The sequence below is a fragment of the Mercurialis annua genome, linkage group LG2 (assembly GCF_937616625.2).
Source record: "Mercurialis annua linkage group LG2, ddMerAnnu1.2, whole genome shotgun sequence".
Classification (NCBI taxonomy): Eukaryota; Viridiplantae; Streptophyta; class Magnoliopsida; order Malpighiales; family Euphorbiaceae; genus Mercurialis; species Mercurialis annua.
Genome location: NC_065571.1, coordinates 2,266,617 through 2,287,494, shown reverse-complemented (window position 1 = coordinate 2,287,494; position 20,878 = coordinate 2,266,617). Strand labels below are relative to the sequence as shown.

At 32.5% G+C, this 20,878-nt stretch overlaps 3 protein-coding genes across 3 annotated transcripts; 1 reads left to right on the top strand and 2 right to left on the bottom strand.

Annotated features, from left to right (window-relative positions):
- Positions 1-170: 170 nt before the first annotated feature.
- Positions 171-10,051, bottom strand: LOC126670137 (uncharacterized). Its single transcript, XM_050363805.2, has 23 exons — positions 9,398-10,051; positions 9,237-9,298; positions 8,435-8,572; positions 8,065-8,325; positions 7,298-7,384; positions 7,008-7,109; positions 6,863-6,928; positions 6,208-6,315; positions 6,042-6,103; positions 5,633-5,677; positions 5,442-5,515; positions 5,141-5,208; positions 4,872-4,940; positions 4,675-4,769; positions 4,515-4,596; positions 4,370-4,448; positions 4,181-4,268; positions 3,940-4,093; positions 3,278-3,469; positions 2,945-3,004; positions 1,856-2,160; positions 1,610-1,715; positions 171-541 (listed from the first exon to the last, which is right to left on the bottom strand). The coding sequence occupies exons 1-23, from the start codon at positions 9,915-9,917 to the stop codon at positions 488-490; spliced, it is 2,877 nt and encodes a 958-aa protein (XP_050219762.1). The 5' UTR covers positions 9,918-10,051; the 3' UTR covers positions 171-487.
- Positions 10,052-13,457: 3,406 nt separating this feature from the next.
- Positions 13,458-15,936, top strand: LOC126669017 (vesicle-associated membrane protein 721). The gene is made up of 6 exons (XM_050362295.2): positions 13,458-13,562; positions 13,734-13,960; positions 14,777-14,918; positions 15,007-15,127; positions 15,303-15,365; positions 15,492-15,936. The coding sequence occupies exons 2-6, from the start codon at positions 13,771-13,773 to the stop codon at positions 15,633-15,635; spliced, it is 660 nt and encodes a 219-aa protein (XP_050218252.1). The 5' UTR covers positions 13,458-13,562; positions 13,734-13,770; the 3' UTR covers positions 15,636-15,936.
- A 576-nt stretch (positions 15,937-16,512) lies between these two features.
- On the bottom strand, positions 16,513-19,280 carry LOC126669015 (protein SULFUR DEFICIENCY-INDUCED 2). The gene is made up of 4 exons (XM_050362292.2): positions 19,027-19,280; positions 17,801-18,013; positions 17,218-17,373; positions 16,513-17,052 (listed from the first exon to the last, which is right to left on the bottom strand). The coding sequence occupies exons 1-4, from the start codon at positions 19,123-19,125 to the stop codon at positions 16,645-16,647; spliced, it is 876 nt and encodes a 291-aa protein (XP_050218249.1). The 5' UTR covers positions 19,126-19,280; the 3' UTR covers positions 16,513-16,644.
- Positions 19,281-20,878: the final 1,598 nt, after the last annotated feature.

The window sequence follows — 20,878 nt, the reverse complement described above, 5'->3', positions numbered from 1 at the left end:
GTCTCTTTAATGCACTTATTTTTTTATCTATATTTTATGTTAATAGTTAAACACAATTTGTAGACATGTTCATGACCATATTTTTTTTTTCATTCTTCACGTCATTAATTGGCAATAGTGAAAATTATTATTAATTATTAAAAGTTACATGATTAACAAGGGAAAACAAGAACAAAATGTTCTTTTGAAAATATATGTAAACTAAAAGTACATCCTTAATTGGACAGGAGGAGTGTAATAATATCATATGCCTATATTATTTTAAAACTGGAGGACAAAATTAATAATTAATATCACCTTCATTTACCGAGAACTACAAGGCTAGATTTTTCCTCATTTGAATCATATCAAATTAATTTACAAAGTTTTTGCTTCAGCGACTTAGGATAGAAAGAACTGCTAATAGTAAATCTTGATAATAAATATATGAACCTTTATGCCGCAATGTACAAATGGCCGAGCCACATTGTTCCGATCACTGAAATAATCATAGCAGAAACTCGCGCATTCGGACAGGCCTTTTTACAGCATTTGTAAAACCCTGAATGTTTATATAGCAAAGAGAGTGGCATCAGTAAACACAACTGTAGATCTGTAAAAATCCTATGGTTAATTAAAATCACTTGCTGAAACAAAATTTGTAATGAATTTCATAGTATTAGCTTCAAACAATTGCCTATGACATCAAACAACAATGTTTGTACTTATTAAAAGCATCTCCAATAAACTCTCAAGTCAAATTCAGTTTATTCAAAGAGTTCAGTAACAAAATTAAGAGTCAAACTCTTCGCACACTTTATTTTTCTTTTACGATATAAGAAAATTAAGAAAAAGAGACATAGAAAAATATATTGATTCTCCCTTCGTCTCAGTTACGAAGTCAAATTTTAGTTTACGCAGTTTAAGAATTACTTTATCCTTATTAATTGCTTTGGAATTCTACTTGGTCACTAATTATCTTATGAATTATGAATTGTATTGTATTCAGCCATTATGATAAGAAAATTGGTAAAGAGAAGTACTAAAAATTCTTAAGTGAGACATTCTAAAAATAATAGTGACTTCTTAAACAGGATGGAGGGAGAATTATTTAACATTTATGAAAATTATTTAAGAGTTATAAATTTAAAAAGTGTATTGGACTTGAATATATAAAAAATCTATTATTTATATAGAAAATGCTCTTTATTTTATCAAAGATACTCTCTAACAACTTCCCAGGGAAGCACAATGCTAAGTATCCTTCTTAAGATAGCTAGAAGTTCCAACCTATTATCTATAAGTTCAGATGCAGCAGGTAAGTTTTTTGATTATGGCAGGGCAAGCTTACAAATATGACTAAATTAGACCTATGCAAGGGTAAGAACACTAAAGTATGGTTGAACGATTTATTTCCTCCCTAAAGTTCATAATTCCATCTGTAGAAACTAGCACGCTTTTAGCAAAATTGCACATGATACTAAAAATAAACAGGTTGGACTTGTTATAGCCGCACTTCCTACATTATGTTAGAAGATATCTGCTCAAATATTATCTAATGGTCATGAACAAAATTACAGCTATCAATGTGCTGACAGTATTGCATTTACATAAATGACAATAAGCTTACCTCATTATATTTAAATAGCACAGGACGTGAATCTCTTTCTAAGGTGGTCATCCTCTGTATATCAACGTCTGTATTCTGAGAGCTTTTACTGCTTGCTTTTCTAAACCTGACTCAACAGTGAAAGTATGCAGATCAAAATCTAAAGGGAAAAAGCTTTAACATGTAAATTATTGCCTAGTAAACAGGCATGTTACGAGTCTGTAACTAATCCCAAAGTGAACAATGGACAAATAAGCAGATTTTTACCTGTCAAAGAAGCTGATAGCGCCAGAAAGAGGCTTCTTTGGATTTCCTGAGGATTTTAGTTTCATGTTGGATGTGGAACCTTTACTACAATTCAAGTTTGATGAATTTGTTGCAACACCGGGTTTACATTGCTGTCGATTTAATAGGTTATCTTTGTTTGCCATTTTAGAAGCTGATGAAGAAGCAACATCATTAGCAAAGTGAGACTGGCTATGTTTTCCATCTGCCAAGTTGAGGTTTTCATTACTGCGGTCATCTGTTAAATGTACAGATCTGCTTACTTCCAAAATCTTTTCCTTTTCATCCTGAAAATTCGATATATATATATATATATATATTAAAAAAATCAGTACATAAAGGAACTAAGAAGCATAGAAAATCATGATTTGTACAGGGGTGTAGAAAATGCAATATATAAGACCCATAAAGAAAGGTGTTGAAAAATATAAATACCAAGCCGCTACAATAAACAACAGAAAACCCTGATGAAATTTGAGTGGATAGAATCGACTATCAAAAAAAAGCTTTATCTTTTTCATTACAGAAGATCAAAAAGAGCTATATGATCTGACTATGAAAGGAGGCTAGAGGAGCATATTAAAAAGATATCTGATGAAGATGTTCAAGGAATTCCACATTATGAACAAACTCACTAGCATGAGTATTTAGATAGGAAGCTTGTGACTGTTATAAAAAATAGTGTGTTCGAAGTAAAAGTACTTTGAATCTAATTGCTGTGTTGTGCGTGCTTCATGCTTGACAGGGAATATTCTTATTCTCCCAAACTATGGGGAGTAAGACTCCTCCCTTTTATCTTCCATTGAATTGTAAACCTAAGGAGATGCTACATATTTTACTTTTTAGAATTTGAATCTTACTTGTAGCTCTCCCTACAAGAAAAATAAGGATTAAATCTTGCTGTTAATATCACTGATTTTTCTAGTGATACCAAGAAAAATAAGATGCATGACTTAGTCCATAATCACAATCCAGAGAAAATACATTGGCTGCTTGGGCCTTTTTACTGCGATTTTATATAGTGACAATATTATTAAAGAAATTAAATATAAGGGATTACAAGATACATACCTCATGAACCAGAAATTGTTTTACTGCCATGGGAAGTATATAATGACCAGCAATATATTCCTGATTATTACATGACACAAGCAAAAAAGTGAGATAGCAAAATAATTAGGGGTGAGCATAATTCCAGTTTTTAGTATTCTCAAAGGTTATCAGTTCCCTAACTGAAAAAATGTAAATTAAACAGCTAAAAATAAGTGACTACTGATAAAAACAAAAAAAATGCTTTTCATCAAATTCCATTTAATTTCAGTTGATATCAATTTATTTAATTTGCCAATGTGCTGTGCTATAGATGGACATAAATTGTCACGAAAGGCTAAGAACAGTGCAAACCTTAAAGTTAATAAAGTCAGATATGGGAGGATCAAATGAAAGTGTGGAGGTATCAAAAGCTGCTTCATGTTCCTGGGAAGGAGAAAGAGGATTGGACTTTATGTTCTTATATGTTACAGAATATGATACCATTGTGCTCACTAACTGAGCCAGATAATTCTTCTCTTTTTCTGATAGTAAGTGCAATGCCACCTGAAAATCAAAATCAAACAGTATGAGATCACTGAAATAAGCAAAAACAAAAAGTGTTTCTTTCTTGGGGGTGGGTGGGAAGGGGATTTACAGAGAAAACACACATACATAGCAAATTTGGAACTTAAAATGTCTCGTTAATCATGACAGTGATGAGTGAAATAAGACATCATCACAATCACTCAGCACGACCCACAGTTCTAACAGTTAATTTAAATTAAATTCCCCAAATAACTTATATTAAGTAAATGCTGGTGAACCTAGGCCTGCTCGACTCTTCTACACTTTAGAAGTATGCAAAATTTCTTCATCTCCTAAAAAAATAGGACTATTTTCCAGGAACATACCTTGAAATACTATACTATTTATCACATTTTTCAACTTTGACAAATCACATTAAGTACAAGATGAAAATACACAAATTTGCATACCAAACTAAAAGAAGATGCAAACAATTGCAAGCAAATTACCGGCTTTAAAGTTGAAGGTGACAGAATATGTAATAAAGGTGAAATTGAATCTTCCACAAGGGATTTAATTGACAAATGCCTTGAAATAAATGGTGGAATTTTGTTTTGCCAAGACCTCAAAATGTCCGTCTTTTCCATCAATGTTATTCGATATCTGAAAGTTTACACAATACGTGATTAAATAAATAAAAAAATTCCATATTTGTCATTCATCCTAGCTCAAAGGTTAGATTAAAAATACCTTTGATAAGACTTTGGCCACTCAATATTTGGCTTTTGAACTTGGGCTACAAGTTGATGCACAGTAATTGCAAGAAAAGGCTGATAAGCTGCACAAAAGAAAAATGATGAAAAAGGTCCAGGCATATTACTTGGATACTTTCCAACATTCAGAAAGTTTCCAAAAGAGAAGACTATTGCACGTATTTACCGTAAAGAGACATCTGCTGAGAGCGCATAATATATTGGTGTGTTAGATCAGAAACTCCAAGACTGTTGACGCACTCCACCTGCAAATGGAGTAAATTAAGCATATTCCTGTGATGACATTCTCATACAAGTGTATCAAAGCTTACTGTTTTTTGCAACAGTGGATCATGATAATGGAGCTGCAAGATGTTCTCATGAATGCCGTCAAAAATCACATCATAGTCACCACTGCAAATTTGTTGGCCATTTAAGCTGGAAAGCTGACTAAACAAAAACATATGTTCTTCACAAGAAGTAAACACTTACCGGTTAGAAACGATGGCGTGCAAGACGTTAAATTCATTACACAAGCTGCCAATGCTAGATTTTCTCTCCTGTTTCATTTTTCTCTTATGGAATATCTGCAGAAAGAAAAGCAAAGGAGCAAACTCACATCAAGATGCCGGAAATCGATTACACTCAAGAAAAACTTCTAATTGAAGAATCTAATCTTTTTACATCACCTCTTTCCAGACATCAAAAGCATTTTTAGACATGTCCTTTCGACCAACCACTTGAGAACTAATCTCCAGCTGAGGGGAGAAAATAGGTTGGTTAGTCAAGCACAAGTCTAAATTGCAGTTCATGCATGCAAACACTGACTGGCATGGTAGGAAATGACTGCTACAAGTGTGTTTAAGAGGATTAAACCTCCCTGAAGAAGTCCTTGGGAGACTAAAGAATGTTCCACTTATATATAAATTGCATCAAATATATCACATCAAAGGCTTACCGCATGAAGAGTTTGCTTCTTCTTGTTGAGAAACTGGAGGGTGTTCAAGCATGAACGTATATCACATTCTGAAAGTTGAATCAAAATAGATGTGCGTGTTAACAAGTAACTAAAAATATTATCGGACGTGAACAAATTTTATCATTTTAAATCTAAGGCATTCAGAACTAACAAGCCAAAACTGGAGCTGCAAAACTTAACTCGGATAAACAGAAGAAGCATATCTGATATACATAGTAAAAAGATATCTAAGATCCATAATTTATTAAAACTCTCAGAAAATGAGATATAACTAACTCACCTGTGTACTCTGCCAGTGCAGTGAGGGCTATGGAACTCACTTTCATTCCCTCCATGTTACATATAAATTTGAGCCTATACTGACACATTTCCAGATATAAGATAAAAGGTAAGGCTTTAGAGCACTGGTAGAATCCAATGAGCAAAATTGACAGTGTTGATGCATGAAAATATCATGCAAAACAGATGCACCTGTTTACAACACGATTAGCTGTTGGTTGGACAAATATATGAACCCTGACAAAAGAGATATTCCTTGTCAACGCAATAAGCTTCAGCACGTTAAATAAACAATAAAAAATCAAGAAACATGCAGTAAATACTTTGAAGTTTGAACATTAAGTGATCATCTGTTGCATAGTACCAGGCATATCTATACTATATCTATGTGAAGTCACCTTACACCACACTATACATACTTCCCCGACTTGATTTTGACCAAAACCTTGATTTTAAAGTATGTAATATAAAGTTCACTGTCGACCAAGATGTTAAGTTTAATGCTGAATTTGTTGCATACATATCAGAAAAGCACATTTCAAGTTTTTATGTATTCCTAAGAAAGTGAGTGAATAATGTCAAAGTTATAATTAAGACTTACTTTGCTATCTGGCGTAATGGTCGCAAGACAGGTGCATACAGATCATTACATATGCAAATGACCTGAAGAGATACCCAACTTATTTTAATATCTCAGTGAAGGGGAATAAAAGGAAGACAGAGATATTACCAAGTAAATCATGTACGATGTACCGACACAAACTTACAGGTCTTGAAAGTGAGGTCGCTTTATGCCTCTTCTTAGTAGATGCACTTCCTGATTGATCTCCTTTAGCAACATTTTCCTTGCCAGTTGATTTTCTTTCAGCAGAAACCTGCATTAACATGACTGATACTGTTGGATGGTAAAAATTATGGAGCTAAATCCATGCGGTCTTTATAGATACTATGTGTCAAACTGATAAAAAAAGTCAGAAGTAAGAATCATGTTGAATATCTTTCAAAGAACAGAGAGGTAAAGCAGATAAAATGGATAATTGAACAGACAAAACTGATCCAACGGATGCTTCATCCAGAATTTTCATAGAAGTGAATGAGTTGACTGTTGCACCCAACAAAGGAAAAAAGTCTGAAAAATATAAGCTGGATGACAGAAATTACAAGGAATGGCATACACTTGATTAAGAGCCACAGGTAAAAAAAAAAAACAATACCATGGGCTGGTACAATCAATTTAAGGAGCGACTCTTGAAATAATAAATAGTGCAAATAAGTCATGAGAGGATTAAAAGATTATTCCAAAGGGCATGAAAGTTTTGGAATCATGTTAAGAGATGCAATTAAATGACAGAATAGAAAAAGGAAGCAGAGGAGAAAAAAATCAGAGCTCCGAATACTCTGCATAAGACATCCTGAATGTACCATCTTCAGAATAACCTCCACGGCACCTTTTCCATCGCCAAGAGCCCCATCTATTTCATCAATCACCTAATAAACATTCATTACTTAATTATTCTATGTCCAACATTAGGAGTTAAAAGGTGCAAACTTAAAAATCATAACTAACCAAGCACTTGGGCCTTGCGTCAGCCATCACAGAATTCATCTGAATTACATCAAGTATTTTAGCTTCAATTGTAGATGAAGACCTATCATCACTAGCATTAATCTACAAGGATTCATACTCATAGTGAGAACATAAAATAAATTTTGGACCAAGATAAAGGACCTTATATTCTAGGAAATAAGGCAAAGAAATTTGCATAACATTTGAAAACAAAAAAAAAACACAAGTCATTGAGACTGTGCACGCACTCTTCTATGTACAAGTGCAATTTAAAAAGTAAGAAACAAAACCTCTACAACTCGATATCCACAATGCTTAGCAGCTACATGAGCAAGAGTGGTCTTTCCAAGCCCTGGAGGACCACAAAGTAAAAGGATCTGCAATTAATAAGACTCTATCAGCGATATTTGACTTTTGGAAGCTGAATAAGCGATTATATTACATGACTTTAGTTATTCAGAAGAAAGCTTCCAAATGTTCATCAGTTATTGCAAATTCAGATCAGTGAGCAGATTGTGAGGCTCATTTATCAGGAATTTAATGCCTTATTTCAAAACTTCGCAAAAATAATGATAGTTATTCTGTTGAGTTTTGTTACTTGATGAGGGGTTTGGTCCTAATGCAAATTGAGCAGATGAATCATGGACATTTTGAAAAATTGTGACATCAGTAGAAATAAGAAACCGACAGTTACACTGTGTCGCGTCACAACAAATACAATAGGCATCGAGAGCAACTCTCATTTTAACTACGTTAAAAACCTTACTGGTTAGCGCATGCACACCGTTTTATAACAGATTCACGATAGATGGTGATGAAGTAACAGACAATAACCTTGGCAACAATGGACAGTCAAAAGGATACTTGTGTCAAATTCTTAACAATTCCCAAATTTGAAATCAAAACTTGCATATTGATGTGCACTGTTGATGAACGAGATCATGAGAACTGAAAAGTGGACATATCTAGTGATTATGAACTTAAACATGTTCTGGCAGCTCCACCTAATCTATTTTGGATTAAATTTAGAAGGAAAATTATTAACCCTTCTGCTGACCTTCTGTTCTGGTGGACCACTAAGCCTGGACTTTTTGCCCAATAAGTCCTGAACTCCTTTCACATTAGTATTTTCGGGATCTGGAATGTTAGAATGCCTAAAGTTTCCACCTCTTATCTTTCTTTGGAAAGTCGAATCAGAAAGCTTTTGATGCTGAGTGGCAGAAGAATGACGCCTCAAAGCGGATAAAACATCATCTGTCGTACTCCTAATTTCAGATCCAAAAACACATGAATCCCATTGTTTCAACCATAGGAGAACCTGCAATAAAAACATTTATCTGTTATGTAAGACCAGAATTCTATGGAACTTCCAGCTCACAGTGGTTGCACTCTAAGAAGGCTAGCTTTTTGGAGATTAATATGCCTACCTCACGATTTGTCTGTTCATCGCTAAGGAGCTCGGTAAAAGAATTTGGAGCATATTTATCCACCCAAAGTTGTTCGTGTATCACTTCTGGTTCTGTCTGAACCACATCGCTCTGATCTTCAGAACTGGCTTGCAAGGCCTTCAGCACAACAAAAGTAACTCATCAGAAATTTTGACTCTGAATACTACCCTTGTTAAGGATTTTACATAATACATGCCTGAGTCCCAACCCAAATCCTATTGCTTGTCATTGAAGAAAAATCCCAAAAAAATCAGTAGCAAATTCCATATAGAGTCCGCATTGTAAACTTGAGGGCAGGTGAGAGTCAATAATCACAAGTAAATTTCATCACAGTCCACATAATAAACTGAAGAGCATGGGACGAGTCATATAATATCACACATCTTCAAAATAAATTTATTGAATCATGAGAATAATTTATCAAACAGCAATTTTCTGACCTATATTAATCACTGAATTTGTGCATACATTAAGACCATAATGCGACGTCTCATCTTCAAAAGTTCCTATAACATTTTATATACTTTATTATGCAGTCTATTCCTTCTTAAATTGATATTTCAAGAAAGAGTCATAGCACGTTCAGAGAAACACGTAAAATTACATCTACTCACCTATAAAATAAACATACACATAAAACAGTACAACCCATTGATCAGCATAAGTTTAGTACATACTAATATGACTAATTTGACGGGAAAACTATAGATTTAAATTTCGACACTCTAATTTTTATAAAATGAATGCACACCTAATTTTTAACAAGATAAAATGAGTGTACCTTAGTGAAAGCCTCTTGCTCCACTTTTTGCAAAAGAACATTAAAAGGCTCTAATAAAAGACCTGTAAAATTAATGATAGATATATATTACAATGCCTATTAATCAAAATCCAATCAACAAAAAAAAATAGATAAACGCATATGATTGGAATTTAGAATACCATTTAATTGCGATTTCAAGTCCAACTTCTTCGCGTTCACTTCACTCTCAGCTCTACATATCTTAGCATAAACCCTATCGCCGCCACTCGGCGCCGTCACAGGTATAAAATCACCGTCAATATCGGACACGTATCTCGATATAATTTTATTTTCCTCCTTAGTCTCCTCCTCCGCAGCAGCTTCCGATCTCTCGACATCCCTCCGCGGCGAGTACCGTAGCCAATCCTCTTCATCTTTATCATCGTCGATTTTGCTTCTTTTCTCTTCAGATATAATAATATCAATGTCTTCTTCGTGGTTAGGTGAATCAGGACCGTCGGATCGGAGACGCTTCCGGTTATCGAGAGGAGAAGCAGGTGGTGGTGGTAGTGGTGATTGTAATGGTGATTGAGGGCGAGGTGGTGATTGGGGCTGTGGTTCTAGGTCTTCCGGTGACTGGTCGTATTCTTCGTAGAAATTAGAGTTGGATTCTAGCCATTCGAGCTCGTCTTGGTTAGGGATGTCTATGTCCATGTCCATTTTTGGTGTTTTGATTATTAGTTTGTTGGAATCGTGTGAAGTGAAACGGAAGAGGAAGACGAAGAGTGGCGAGAGTTAGCGTTTTGGCGGGAAAATATAGGAAATGGCGGCAAAAAGTAACCTTCCTCTTCCAACATTGCCGTGTGTAGACCCGGGTTCGGGCCGGGCTGGACTTTTTAAAAGGCAAGTCCAAACCTAGTTCGAGCGCGATTCAAATATTCTAGAGGAAATTAGATGAGACACCACCGAACACATATTTATTCTCACAAATACAAACGCGCGTATTTTCCTTTAAAAATACATCAATCTCATTTTTCTTCTTTTCTTTACAATTTCTCTTGATTTTTTTACCTCAAAATATTAAAAAATACGGAATCCTCATCACCGGCGAGTGGCGTTGATGGACAGTGAAAGAAAGGTTTGGGTCTTCCTTTCGTTTTTCTCTCTGTGTTGTAGAGCTGCGGCGATGAGTTTCTGATCCATGAGTTTGCTGACGATGGGTTGTCGATTGATGGATTTAATGGCGACAGTGCTAGGCTGGTGATGTGTTCGTTGGATTTGGTAGCGGAGATAATGACAACGGTGAGATTGTTGACAGCAAGATCAGCGACTACCACAATAATGGCGTTGGATCCGGATGGGATTATGATTAAGGTTGGTCGGAACATATTTGTGGGTTAAAAAGCTGAGTGGTACCAAAACTTTATCTATGTTTCAATTTGAAATTCCAAATTTCAATTAACAAACGTTTACCTATATTTCAATTTGGTTTCAATTTTTGATAACAAAGTACTGTACAAAATGACATTCTGTTTATCATATTCTTAAATTTATATATTATTTTTTATTCATGAATTTTAGAAGTCTGATTTATTTTTTAGTAAACTGTTAGTAAATGGTTAGCAAACTTACGTGTTTTTTAGTAAACTGACTTTTTTTAATAAACTATTAGTACACTAACTTATTTTTAATTAAAAAATAGTACACTAAATAAATTTTTTTTCTATTATAAATAAAAATGATAAAATTGAAACTAATTTAGTACATGTTTTATAATATTTCTAATAAATTGATAGTAGACCATTATTAAACTGTTAATGGAAACAGATATTTTAGTAAACTGTTAGTAGACTGAATCATATTTCTGCAAAAGAAAAAAATATTTTTGTAAAAAAATTTGGTCAAACCGTAAATTTCAACAAGTTTTGGTCAAAAGATATTTGTGAGAATAAGTATGCGTTTGATAATATTTGTCTAAAAATTCCAATATTCTATCTAAATTCGGCCTTTATGGATTATTTTTGCTGGCTTGAGATAGATTTAGACGAATCTACATTTATTTTTTTATAATATTGAAAGTCCAAATTCGCTTATAATATGTGGGGGGTTTTCGGGTTAAGTCTTATAACAGATTTAAGACCATAAATCATTGTTGAAGCCCTACACAATGTGAATGGGCCTAGGCGGGGCGGGCGAATACTTAGACTCATGAACAGGTCTAGCTCTTAGTAATTGGATGAGATTATGGTGTGAATGAAGAGTGTTTATCTCATGCAACAGTTGTAGCATTACAACAAGTCAAAGAGCATTTGTGATAGGAAAATTTTAATTATTGTTTATTTTTTATCATTAAATATCGCACATGACTAACGCTTTATTAGTTTGTTACACGAATAACTGTCACAACCGTTGTATTGTATACTTATCCGTAAATGAAGGCGAAACGAGTTACTCGAAATGGATTTGAAAAGGAAAATCAATTTCAAATATTCGAGTCGACTCGTCGAATTCGAGTATCAGTTATAATACTTTGAGAGACTCGCAAAGATAAATAGAATAATATGAATCTAAAGATTCTAAACAATTTACTACAAATTTTTTTTTTTATTGGTTTTTTGTTTTAAATATATTTTAATTTATTAAGTTTTATGTATTATATAGTATATTAAATATGATAACTTTGTGATAACTATTTTTTTATTGAATTTAAGTTGATCTTAAATTCAAATTCCGATTGTTTAAATATCATTCAAACTTGAACTTGAGGCTATAGTTTATATTCATCTGAGCTCAAACTTAAAATCGAATTTTTATAACACATTTGAATTTAAATTTGAGTTTTTGCTTTATTTGGCCATGGATAGACCGTTTATATTCTCATACATTAAAAATGTGATTACTTTCTATTTTTATCCTCATACACTAAAAGGTGATATACATAAAATACTTATACTGCTGTAGACTTATGTACTTAATAAATAATTAGATAAAATAATCACTTTTTGTAACTAATATTCGTTGATCGATACCTACCTAACACAAGCTCTAACATCAATATCAAGGGAGTTTAACTACTATATAGAAATACTTATAAAAAGAAGGGAAAAATTGCACAAACAACGTCTGAATCTTTTAAAATATTATATTTTAATATATTAACTTTTATATTTCTATATTAATATTTTAATTGTTGTGTTTACTGTTATAAAGGGAGAGCATTTATGTAAAAAAATTGAACATAAAAACTAACAAAATGTTGTTTGCCCTTTATACGATTTGAGATATAACTACTTGTCAAAAGCATATCAAATCAATATTTTTAATCATTGTTCGGTTCCCTGACTATTAATAAAATTAAAAATAATTTTAAAATTTATCGACATACTTTGTCATTTTAATTACACACGTACAAATATGTTATTGCACACATTATTATTAATATTATTATTATTATTGTTTACTAATGTGACAATTTATTTAAATAAAAGGAGACTTATTTTATGTTTTAATGCAACGGTGATAGAAAATGGCTAAAAATACTTATTTGAAACACTTTCAAACTGTTGAACCACTAGTATAGACGAATTAAAAATTTAGGCGCCAAAATATTTTTTGAGAATATAACAATAAAAAAAATACTAATAAATACAATTTAATTGATGATAGAAAAAATAATGTCTATTTTAATAAAAATATAAAATAATATGAATAAAGTATAATATTATTTGTAGAATATTAAAATTTAATTGGTGTAATATGTAAAGCTTTAAAATATTTAGAATAATTTTTTAAAATAAACAACTTCATATTTTTTATGACAGTTTACAATTCTATTATTCTATTATTTAATATGTTTTTTTTTGATAAATGTTATTTAATACGTTTGCTTAGCATACAAAAATTATTTGGATTCACTATTATATATAAAAATATTCAATTAATTATATCAATGAGTTTTGTAGTATTTGTATAACCTTATAAATCTTATTTATTTTTGTTAAAAATTTATGTTAGTTAAATTAATTTAATTTTAATTATTCAATAATCAATAATATTTTATTTATTATTAATAAATTAAATGTATTATAAATAAAAAAATATATTACTATATGAGGTAAGTAAGTAAATCAATATTAGAAACTTCTTTCTAAAACTCTACCAATCCAAAAAAAAATTCAAACCAAAATACCGCCGTGTGAGAGCAGCCGCATTTCTTTTGTTTGTCAAATTTTTAAAAATATTAATTAATTATAGTACTTTTTTTTTTCAAATTAAACATTTTTCTCTCCATTTCTCTCTCTCAAATTTTCTTATTATTTACACCATCTCTCTCTTTCATCTATTCTACATTTCTGCTTTTTCCAGGTAACTCTCTCTTCCCATAAATCTCCTCCATTGTTTATACCTCAATAAATTAACCAACAAGAAAACTTAACTAACGAACAAACATTAAAAAGAATAGAAATTATCGTTTAATTGATTTATCTTCTTTACTGTTCCGATCTCATCGTGAAATTTTCTTTTGATTTTGTTTAGGGTTAGGGTTTTGTAACGTAAAAGAAGAGGGAAATCGATGGGACAACAATCGCTGATCTACAGCTTTGTGGCAAGAGGAACGGTTATTCTTGCTGAGTATACAGAATTTACCGGTAATTTTACCAGCATCGCGTCTCAATGTCTCCAGAAATTACCTGCTTCTAACAACAAGTTTACTTATAACTGCGATGGCCATACCTTCAATTACCTCGTTGAAAACGGATTCAGTAAGTTTTTTCTTTGTTTTTTTGATTTTTAATTCATGATCTGGATCAGCGCTTGATGTTTTGCTTCATATTGTTGATTTATGTTATGAGTTTTTTGTAATCTTTGATTTAGATCTGTTGACTTTTTTTTATGGATCTGTGTGTAGTATTAGAAATGTATGTTAGCAGTTGTTATGGTTATGAAATTGCGTTGGAGGTTAATTTTGTTTTTCTTGTTTTTTAGATTAAATTTTAGGTGTTGATTGGGTTATTAAATCTGATTTGCTGAATTGATATCTCATGGTTGAATGTTTTGTAATAATGTGTTATTTTAGATACTATTAGTAATGCTCTATTTGATGTTGTTTTGATGGATCGTGATCCAACGGTTTTGGTTTTTGTGTATTATTTGTTTTTGTTTTACTGGTGTATAATTAGTGTTAAAATAATTAGATTTGGAGGATTCATGTTTTGCATAGCGAGTCTATAACTGTAGCATTTAATGGTTTGATTGACTGTTGCTCTAAATTTTCATGTTTGTATAATTTTTCAAGGACCGATGCATGTTTCTTAGCTGATCAGGAATGTGGCATTTTATAGTTGCCATTTTCATTACATCAGCTTTGATTAGAGATTTTAATTGAATCACAATCCATCAAATGGAGCATTACTATAGTTGCTATTGAATCACAATCCATCAAAACAGCATCAAATTAGTTGTTTTCAAAAAAGGAAGTGGGGAAATCATAGTTCAATAATTATGTCTTATTGTTGCTTTAACCAGATTTAGTGTATGGATTTTATGCTAATTTTGCCGGCTTGTATTGGATTGTGCAGCCTTCTGTGTGGTCGCAGTTGAATCTGCTGGCAGACAAATTCCAATTGCCTTTCTGGAGCGTGTTAAGGAAGATTTCAATAAGAGATATGCTGGAGGAAAAGCGGCAACTGCTCAAGCCAATGGCTTGAATAGAGAGTTTGGGTAGGTTTTAGCTTGTGCTATTTTTTTTTCACACTGATGAATTTGCATTTCTTTTTAAATATTCATTATTTATATGTCTATATTTTAGGCCTAAATTGAAGGAGCACATGCAGTACTGCGTTGATCATCCAGAGGAGATCAGCAAGCTTGCAAAAGTGAAGGCTCAGGTTTCTGAAGTTAAAGGTGTCATGATGGAAAATATTGAGAAGGTATAGAATTATTACCTATATTCTGGATCCAGTAAATATTGTTTGGAACCTGGGTAAGGTTGTTGTGGCATACATGTTTTGAACTCATGTATCAGAAATGTGTTAGCATTGTGAAACATCAGTATTAAGTACAAGTATATTTGGAAATTCGCCGACAAGATTTTCTTTTATGCAGGTTCTTGATCGTGGTGAAAAGATTGAGCTGCTGGTGGATAAAACTGAGAATCTTCGTTCACAGGTTAGTCCAGATTTTTTTTTATCACTGAAATTGAATAATTATTATTCTGGTTTGGTGATCATCTGTTTGTCTCTCCCGAGTGCAATGTCTTCTCTAGTACTGATATTGTTTGTGGGAATATAATAGGCACAAGATTTCAGACAACAGGGAACCAAGATGAGAAGGAAAATGTGGCTTCAGAACATGAAGATAAAATTGATTGTCTTGGGTATCGTCATTGCCTTGATTCTTATCATAGTACTGTCCGTTTGCCACGGCTTCAAATGTTAATTTCTCTTGACCATTGAACTGAGCTTGTCCTCGCTTCCAAGCTTATTCGATTTCTTGCCTTGATGATCCAACTTGCAGAGCCTTTTAGGTTACACCTTTCCCCCTTTATGTTAGCCTTTTAGGATGTGAGAAGGTTTGTATTTTGGAACAGTTTGTATAGGTTTATATATGTTGAACTTTTCTTGGTAGATATTTTTCATTGTGCTTATGATATTTGTTCAAGATGTAATGGGAGGAATACTTGACGCCTGCAGTTTAGATCATCTTTTTGGAATGCTATTCATGTATTTTCCCCCTTTTATCTTAGCCTTTTGCAGGCTCTCGTCTTGTATGTCTGAAATTCTAATTTTTTGGTGGTCTTTACTTTAAAAAAAATGAATTTTATGTAGCAAATTGCTTCCGACTGTTTGTCTTGATCAGTTATGATCTATGATCGGAATTCATATGTCCTCCTTCACCTCTTACCAAGTGTGATTGGTGTGAGTATGGTAACTCGTAAATATCAGTCTGCGCCTGATATTTTATATCTGAATGATTGCCTGCTATTCGGAATTTGCCAGTTGAATTCAAAGTCATCATGATTATGATGGTGCATCTCATCTAAAAATGGAAACTCCAGCAGTATTGTTTTGTATAAAGTTGATTGTTTATAGAGAGATCATAGAGTTACAATTATTGTGCCGTATTTGATGTATTCGTCTCGGTATTTAGTCTAATCGTGGATACATATTCTATATATTAGATTCAAAACTAGTTAAATGTTGTACAACTACGAAGATGTGGATGTCTTTTGATTAGCATAGTTTACAAAACCCTAAAACATCTGTTGCTGCACACAGATATTGGTAATATTCTAACTAGAGAACACAAGAAGACATACACACTATACAATTCCTTTCAAGTGCTCATTTGTTACAGACAGTGAAAGGAACTGTGAACTAATTATCTCACTTCTGGTAGCGTCCACACCGTGTATAACAAAAATTACAAGTGATACTTTACAATGTGGTCAACAGGCTAACTGATTTCTATGAGGGGTGATTTCTTCAAAGATGGGAAGTCTTCTTGTTCTATATGGAGTCCATTGGCTCATTAACTGATCAATCCCTTCAACAAAAGCATCTTCTAAACTTAACACTGATGGTTTGGAATTTAACTGCGAGGATTGGCATTTCTGTAATTTATCAAGTAGCTCTTTCACGCGGATTTTTAATTTTGGGTCATCGGACCCTGAAAGTTTACCCTGCAATACATCGTCAAGGACCGAATGTGCCTCAGCGTATTGAGTCTGCTTCATAAGGCACAAGCACAAGTTGCAAGCTTTGTTGGCATCAGGATCGATGGACTGAGCCTTTCGGTAGACAGCCTCTGCGGCCGAATAGCTTTTTTGCTGCATGTATGCCCAACCTAAGTTTCCCTGTTGAATGCTTCTGAAATCAGCTAACTATTACAGCATGGAGATAAATAATACTACAAAAAAAAAGGCGCATCGACTAACTACTAGAGGAAAAATGGCTTCATTATAGAAATTGATCACTTGCAGTTAAAGCGTAAATAAAAAAGAGGAAAATAAATTTAGTACCAATATCCTAGAAGTCTCCTGCTTGATTGTAACTTGAAATTTCCTCCCATGTGATCGAGCGGTTTTAGTAGGCTTCCCATTGAAGGCTTCGCCATCATAAATCATATGAAGCTTCTGCTTCAACAACTCTATCTGTTCATCTATTTTCCCACATTTCTGTCAAAATTATTCACAATTAATACCAAAAAATATAGCAGGACAATACATTTTTTGTAGAAGGTTTCATGTTTGTCCAATATTTGCCAATGTTACTCCAAGACAAATTACCAGAAAAGTTTAAAAGATATATATATTCTGAATTCAAGAAAAGTTCATTTCGCCCCTCCAACTTGAGAGGAAAAATCAAAAGAGTCCAAATTCGTGGTTCTTGGAAAAAAATCTACAGCTTGTCAATTTTCGATCAAATTACACCCCAATCTGACATCATTCTTGACGATCAAATGTGTAAAATGACCCAAAATTGACAAAATGCGGGTGTTCTTGTCCTAAACCACGGACTTGGATTCTTTTAATCTTTTTTCCCAAGTTGGAAGGGCGAAATGAACCTTAGTTAATTCTAACTTTTACTCTATTATATAGGCACCTTGTATAAGTCAATGAGAACATTGTCTAAGGATTCTTGGGCTTGCTTGGAGCAGTGGTCCCTAAAAGCTATTATAGCTTCAATTGCTTCCTCTGCTCTATCCTGCTGTTTCATAACTACCGCCATATCCTTGAGAGCGCTATCGACTCTATCTCCGGCATTTATCGCCTTCCAAAACAAAACTATGGCCGCTTCTGGATCCTTCAGAACTAGCTGTATACCATTGAGACAACACAAACTTCAACTAAAGTAAAAAAAATAAAAATCCAGCAATAAGTAAAGAAGCTTTATTTTCAAGCTAACAATACAAACAATCATCTACTCCATGTACTGATAGTGACATAGCATGTAATCACACACACCAAGAAAATTACCCTTAATGCACATTCTATCTAAAATTTAATAAACCTCATTCCCCTAAAGAAGAACCAACTAACCAAGTTGTTATGCCACCTCGGTTTTTTTCATCGAAAGATAAAATTTCATTAGATGAACTAAACCGACTTCAAAGAGTCTTAATTCTAATCACGATATTTGGACTAGACATTACAACAACCTTACAATTATGCCACCTCATTTGATATAACAAATTCTATAAGCTTCATGGAATTTAAAAGCAACCAATGGTAGGGTATGCACATAAATACAAAAATTATTGCTATAAGTACATAATAAGTTTCATGTCATCAAAAGGTTTCCAAATTAAGAAAAACAGAAAACCCAGAAAAATAAATGCATTTGTACATTTTCTTTATTTGTAGAGAGCATGTGAAATCCAACAAAATATCTTAAGCAACCCTAAAAAAAATCAAGCACATATTTGAAAACAAATAACAAATTGAGAATGTTTATTTGCAAGTTAAGTACTGTTTGTTTCCTGAGAATCTATCCCCATGTAAAATTTTCTAATCAAAGCTAATGAAAGTCTCCTGCCTCACTAATCACACTAATCACAGTGTTAAACATAACACTAATTAATGTATGCTATGCGTAGAAAATTAGAAATTAAACAAAACTAGAGAACATAATATGGATCAAGTGAGTAACAACCTAATTCAACACAAACAAAATATCATACAAAAACCAAAAGAAAATACTAAATTATACATAGCCAAGCTAAATAAAAATGAACATTTTGTAAAAAAACGCTCTTTGGAAAAAATCGAACCCACGACCTAACAGATTAGCGGTTATGTAATTCATTAGAAAAAAAGATATATATTTACCTGAACATGTTTGGCTCTGACATAAGGACTATCACCAGGAGGAAGTTTATGAACAACATGAAATGGAGCTTCTTGAGCAATATAATTAGTCCTCATCATCTAATTCTTCTTAAAATATTTAACTTATTAAACCTCTAAATAAACCCTCTGCTCAAAAACTTTTTAACACTAAAAAACAACTGAGATGACAAAGAAGTGGGGATTTTGTGGGTTTTTTTAGTTTGTTTTCATAGCTTTGGTGATTTGTGAGGAGAGTTTGTTATATATAAATGGATCATGGATGAAGAATGGGAATAAATGGATGAACTTAGACGTGATGTATGTCTAAGTTCGTTAAGTCAGTTGTTCTAGGACATGTTGGTCTGAAGTGTTGCCACCTGTATGCGATATATCTAGTCATCATTTTATTTACTATTTTCTTCGGGATTTGAAACTGAATTACCTGCTGTAGCCGCTGTTTCTTCTGCTCTGGCGGAAAAACTCACCCGGTTATTCGACCGATTCAAGTTTTATTTTTTAAACAATAAATGATTTAAAAGAAAGAAACATATAAAAATTAATAGTTAAATAAGATAAACATTGATATTTTTGATATGAAAACATAAATTATATATTTTTTTTTTGCCAAACGATAGATATTATAGATAGAATTAACTGATTACATCCTAAAACTGAAGTACATTGTAGATCGAAAAAATAAAAAAAAAATCACTGAAATTTATAATCAATATAAGACAAGAAGCGAAACAATAATAGAAATTTAAAAATACAAATTTTACAGGTGACTAAAACAGAATAAATTCAAGTGTTAAGAATTTCCTGGCACCAATCACACCCTCGTAACTTCTATTAATCACATGTTCCGCTGCTATAATACTTTAAACGAGGATAAAAAACCTTGAATCATCAAGAACTTTAATTTAAAGTTTGAACAATCGCTAAAAAATCTTGAACAATCTAAGGATCTACAGAAACCATGAACAAAACATACCGAAACTCCAAAAAACGAAATAATTTATTCAAACAGACAACAAAATGTTGAAAGAAACGAGTTAAGAGACGATGATATCAGGCTAAAAGCCGAAAATCACCGTTCCATGCGCTCGAAAACGGAGAAAATTGAGCATTCTCTCTCTAGATGATTTCTCTCTCTAAGGTAATGTTGCACCGCTTCACGGCTCTATGAAGTTAGATAGAAAATTTCTTCATCTTTAAAAACCGTGAATTATATAGTTTAATGTTAATAAAATAAAGAAAACTATGATGTATAAAAAATAAAAGAATATTATGAAATTATTTTTACCTTTTCTCTAAGAGTGCTTCACATATTTTTTTTTCATTTTTTCTCAAATATGTCTTACTTGTAAGTTTTTGATCGAGTGTATATTTATTATTTTATTGAGACTTATTGAATATTTATTATTTTAATAATTTAGACATTTTTAATTTGGATGATCAAAAAATATATTTTTTGTTTAAAATATAAATTCAAATTTGAAATTGAATGTAATTAAATGGATTCTACTAGCTAAGGTGGGATTTCATTAATGGTTTTTTTAACTATTTAATTTGATTTGATCATATTTATCGGTCTCTTAAAATTTTAAATAGTTAATTATATTTTTATGCTCCGATATTGTCTAGTGGCTTTTGTCCCAAAAAATTTATCCATTAATATTATTTTTTAATTATATTTTTATGTTGTCTTTATTTAAAACCTACTAAAATACTTACAATTTGTCAATATATAGTAGTTTATGGAAAAAAGAGAGCTCACAGTTTGGACCATGCCAGCTTAATCCTGGACCTAAAATGACTAGGCCCAATTGTCTGGTCTTGATAGGGCCTATCG

What these genes read in the sequence shown, in the direction of transcription:
- LOC126670137 (XM_050363805.2), bottom strand. Translation starts at nt 9,917, where the DNA reads ATGGACATGGACATAGACATCCCTAACCAAGACGAGCTCGAATGGCTA. An exon ending in TGGCCAAAGTCTTATCAAAG is followed by an intron (nt 4,094 to 4,180) that starts GTATTTTTAATC and finishes GTAAACTTTCAG; the next exon opens with ATATCGAATAACATTGATGG. An exon ending in AACAATTTCTGGTTCATGAG is followed by an intron (nt 2,161 to 2,944) that starts GTATGTATCTTG and finishes TCGAATTTTCAG; the next exon opens with GATGAAAAGGAAAAGATTTT.
- LOC126669017 (XM_050362295.2), top strand. Translation starts at nt 13,771, where the DNA reads ATGGGACAACAATCGCTGATCTACAGCTTTGTGGCAAGAGGAACGGTT. An exon ending in GGCTTGAATAGAGAGTTTGG is followed by an intron (nt 14,919 to 15,006) that starts GTAGGTTTTAGC and finishes TCTATATTTTAG; the next exon opens with GCCTAAATTGAAGGAGCACA. An exon ending in TGATGGAAAATATTGAGAAG is followed by an intron (nt 15,128 to 15,302) that starts GTATAGAATTAT and finishes TCTTTTATGCAG; the next exon opens with GTTCTTGATCGTGGTGAAAA.
- LOC126669015 (XM_050362292.2), bottom strand. Translation starts at nt 19,125, where the DNA reads ATGATGAGGACTAATTATATTGCTCAAGAAGCTCCATTTCATGTTGTT. An exon ending in TCAGAGCCAAACATGTTCAG is followed by an intron (nt 18,014 to 19,026) that starts GTAAATATATAT and finishes AATGGTATACAG; the next exon opens with CTAGTTCTGAAGGATCCAGA. An exon ending in TTCTCATTGACTTATACAAG is followed by an intron (nt 17,374 to 17,800) that starts GTGCCTATATAA and finishes TAATTTTGACAG; the next exon opens with AAATGTGGGAAAATAGATGA.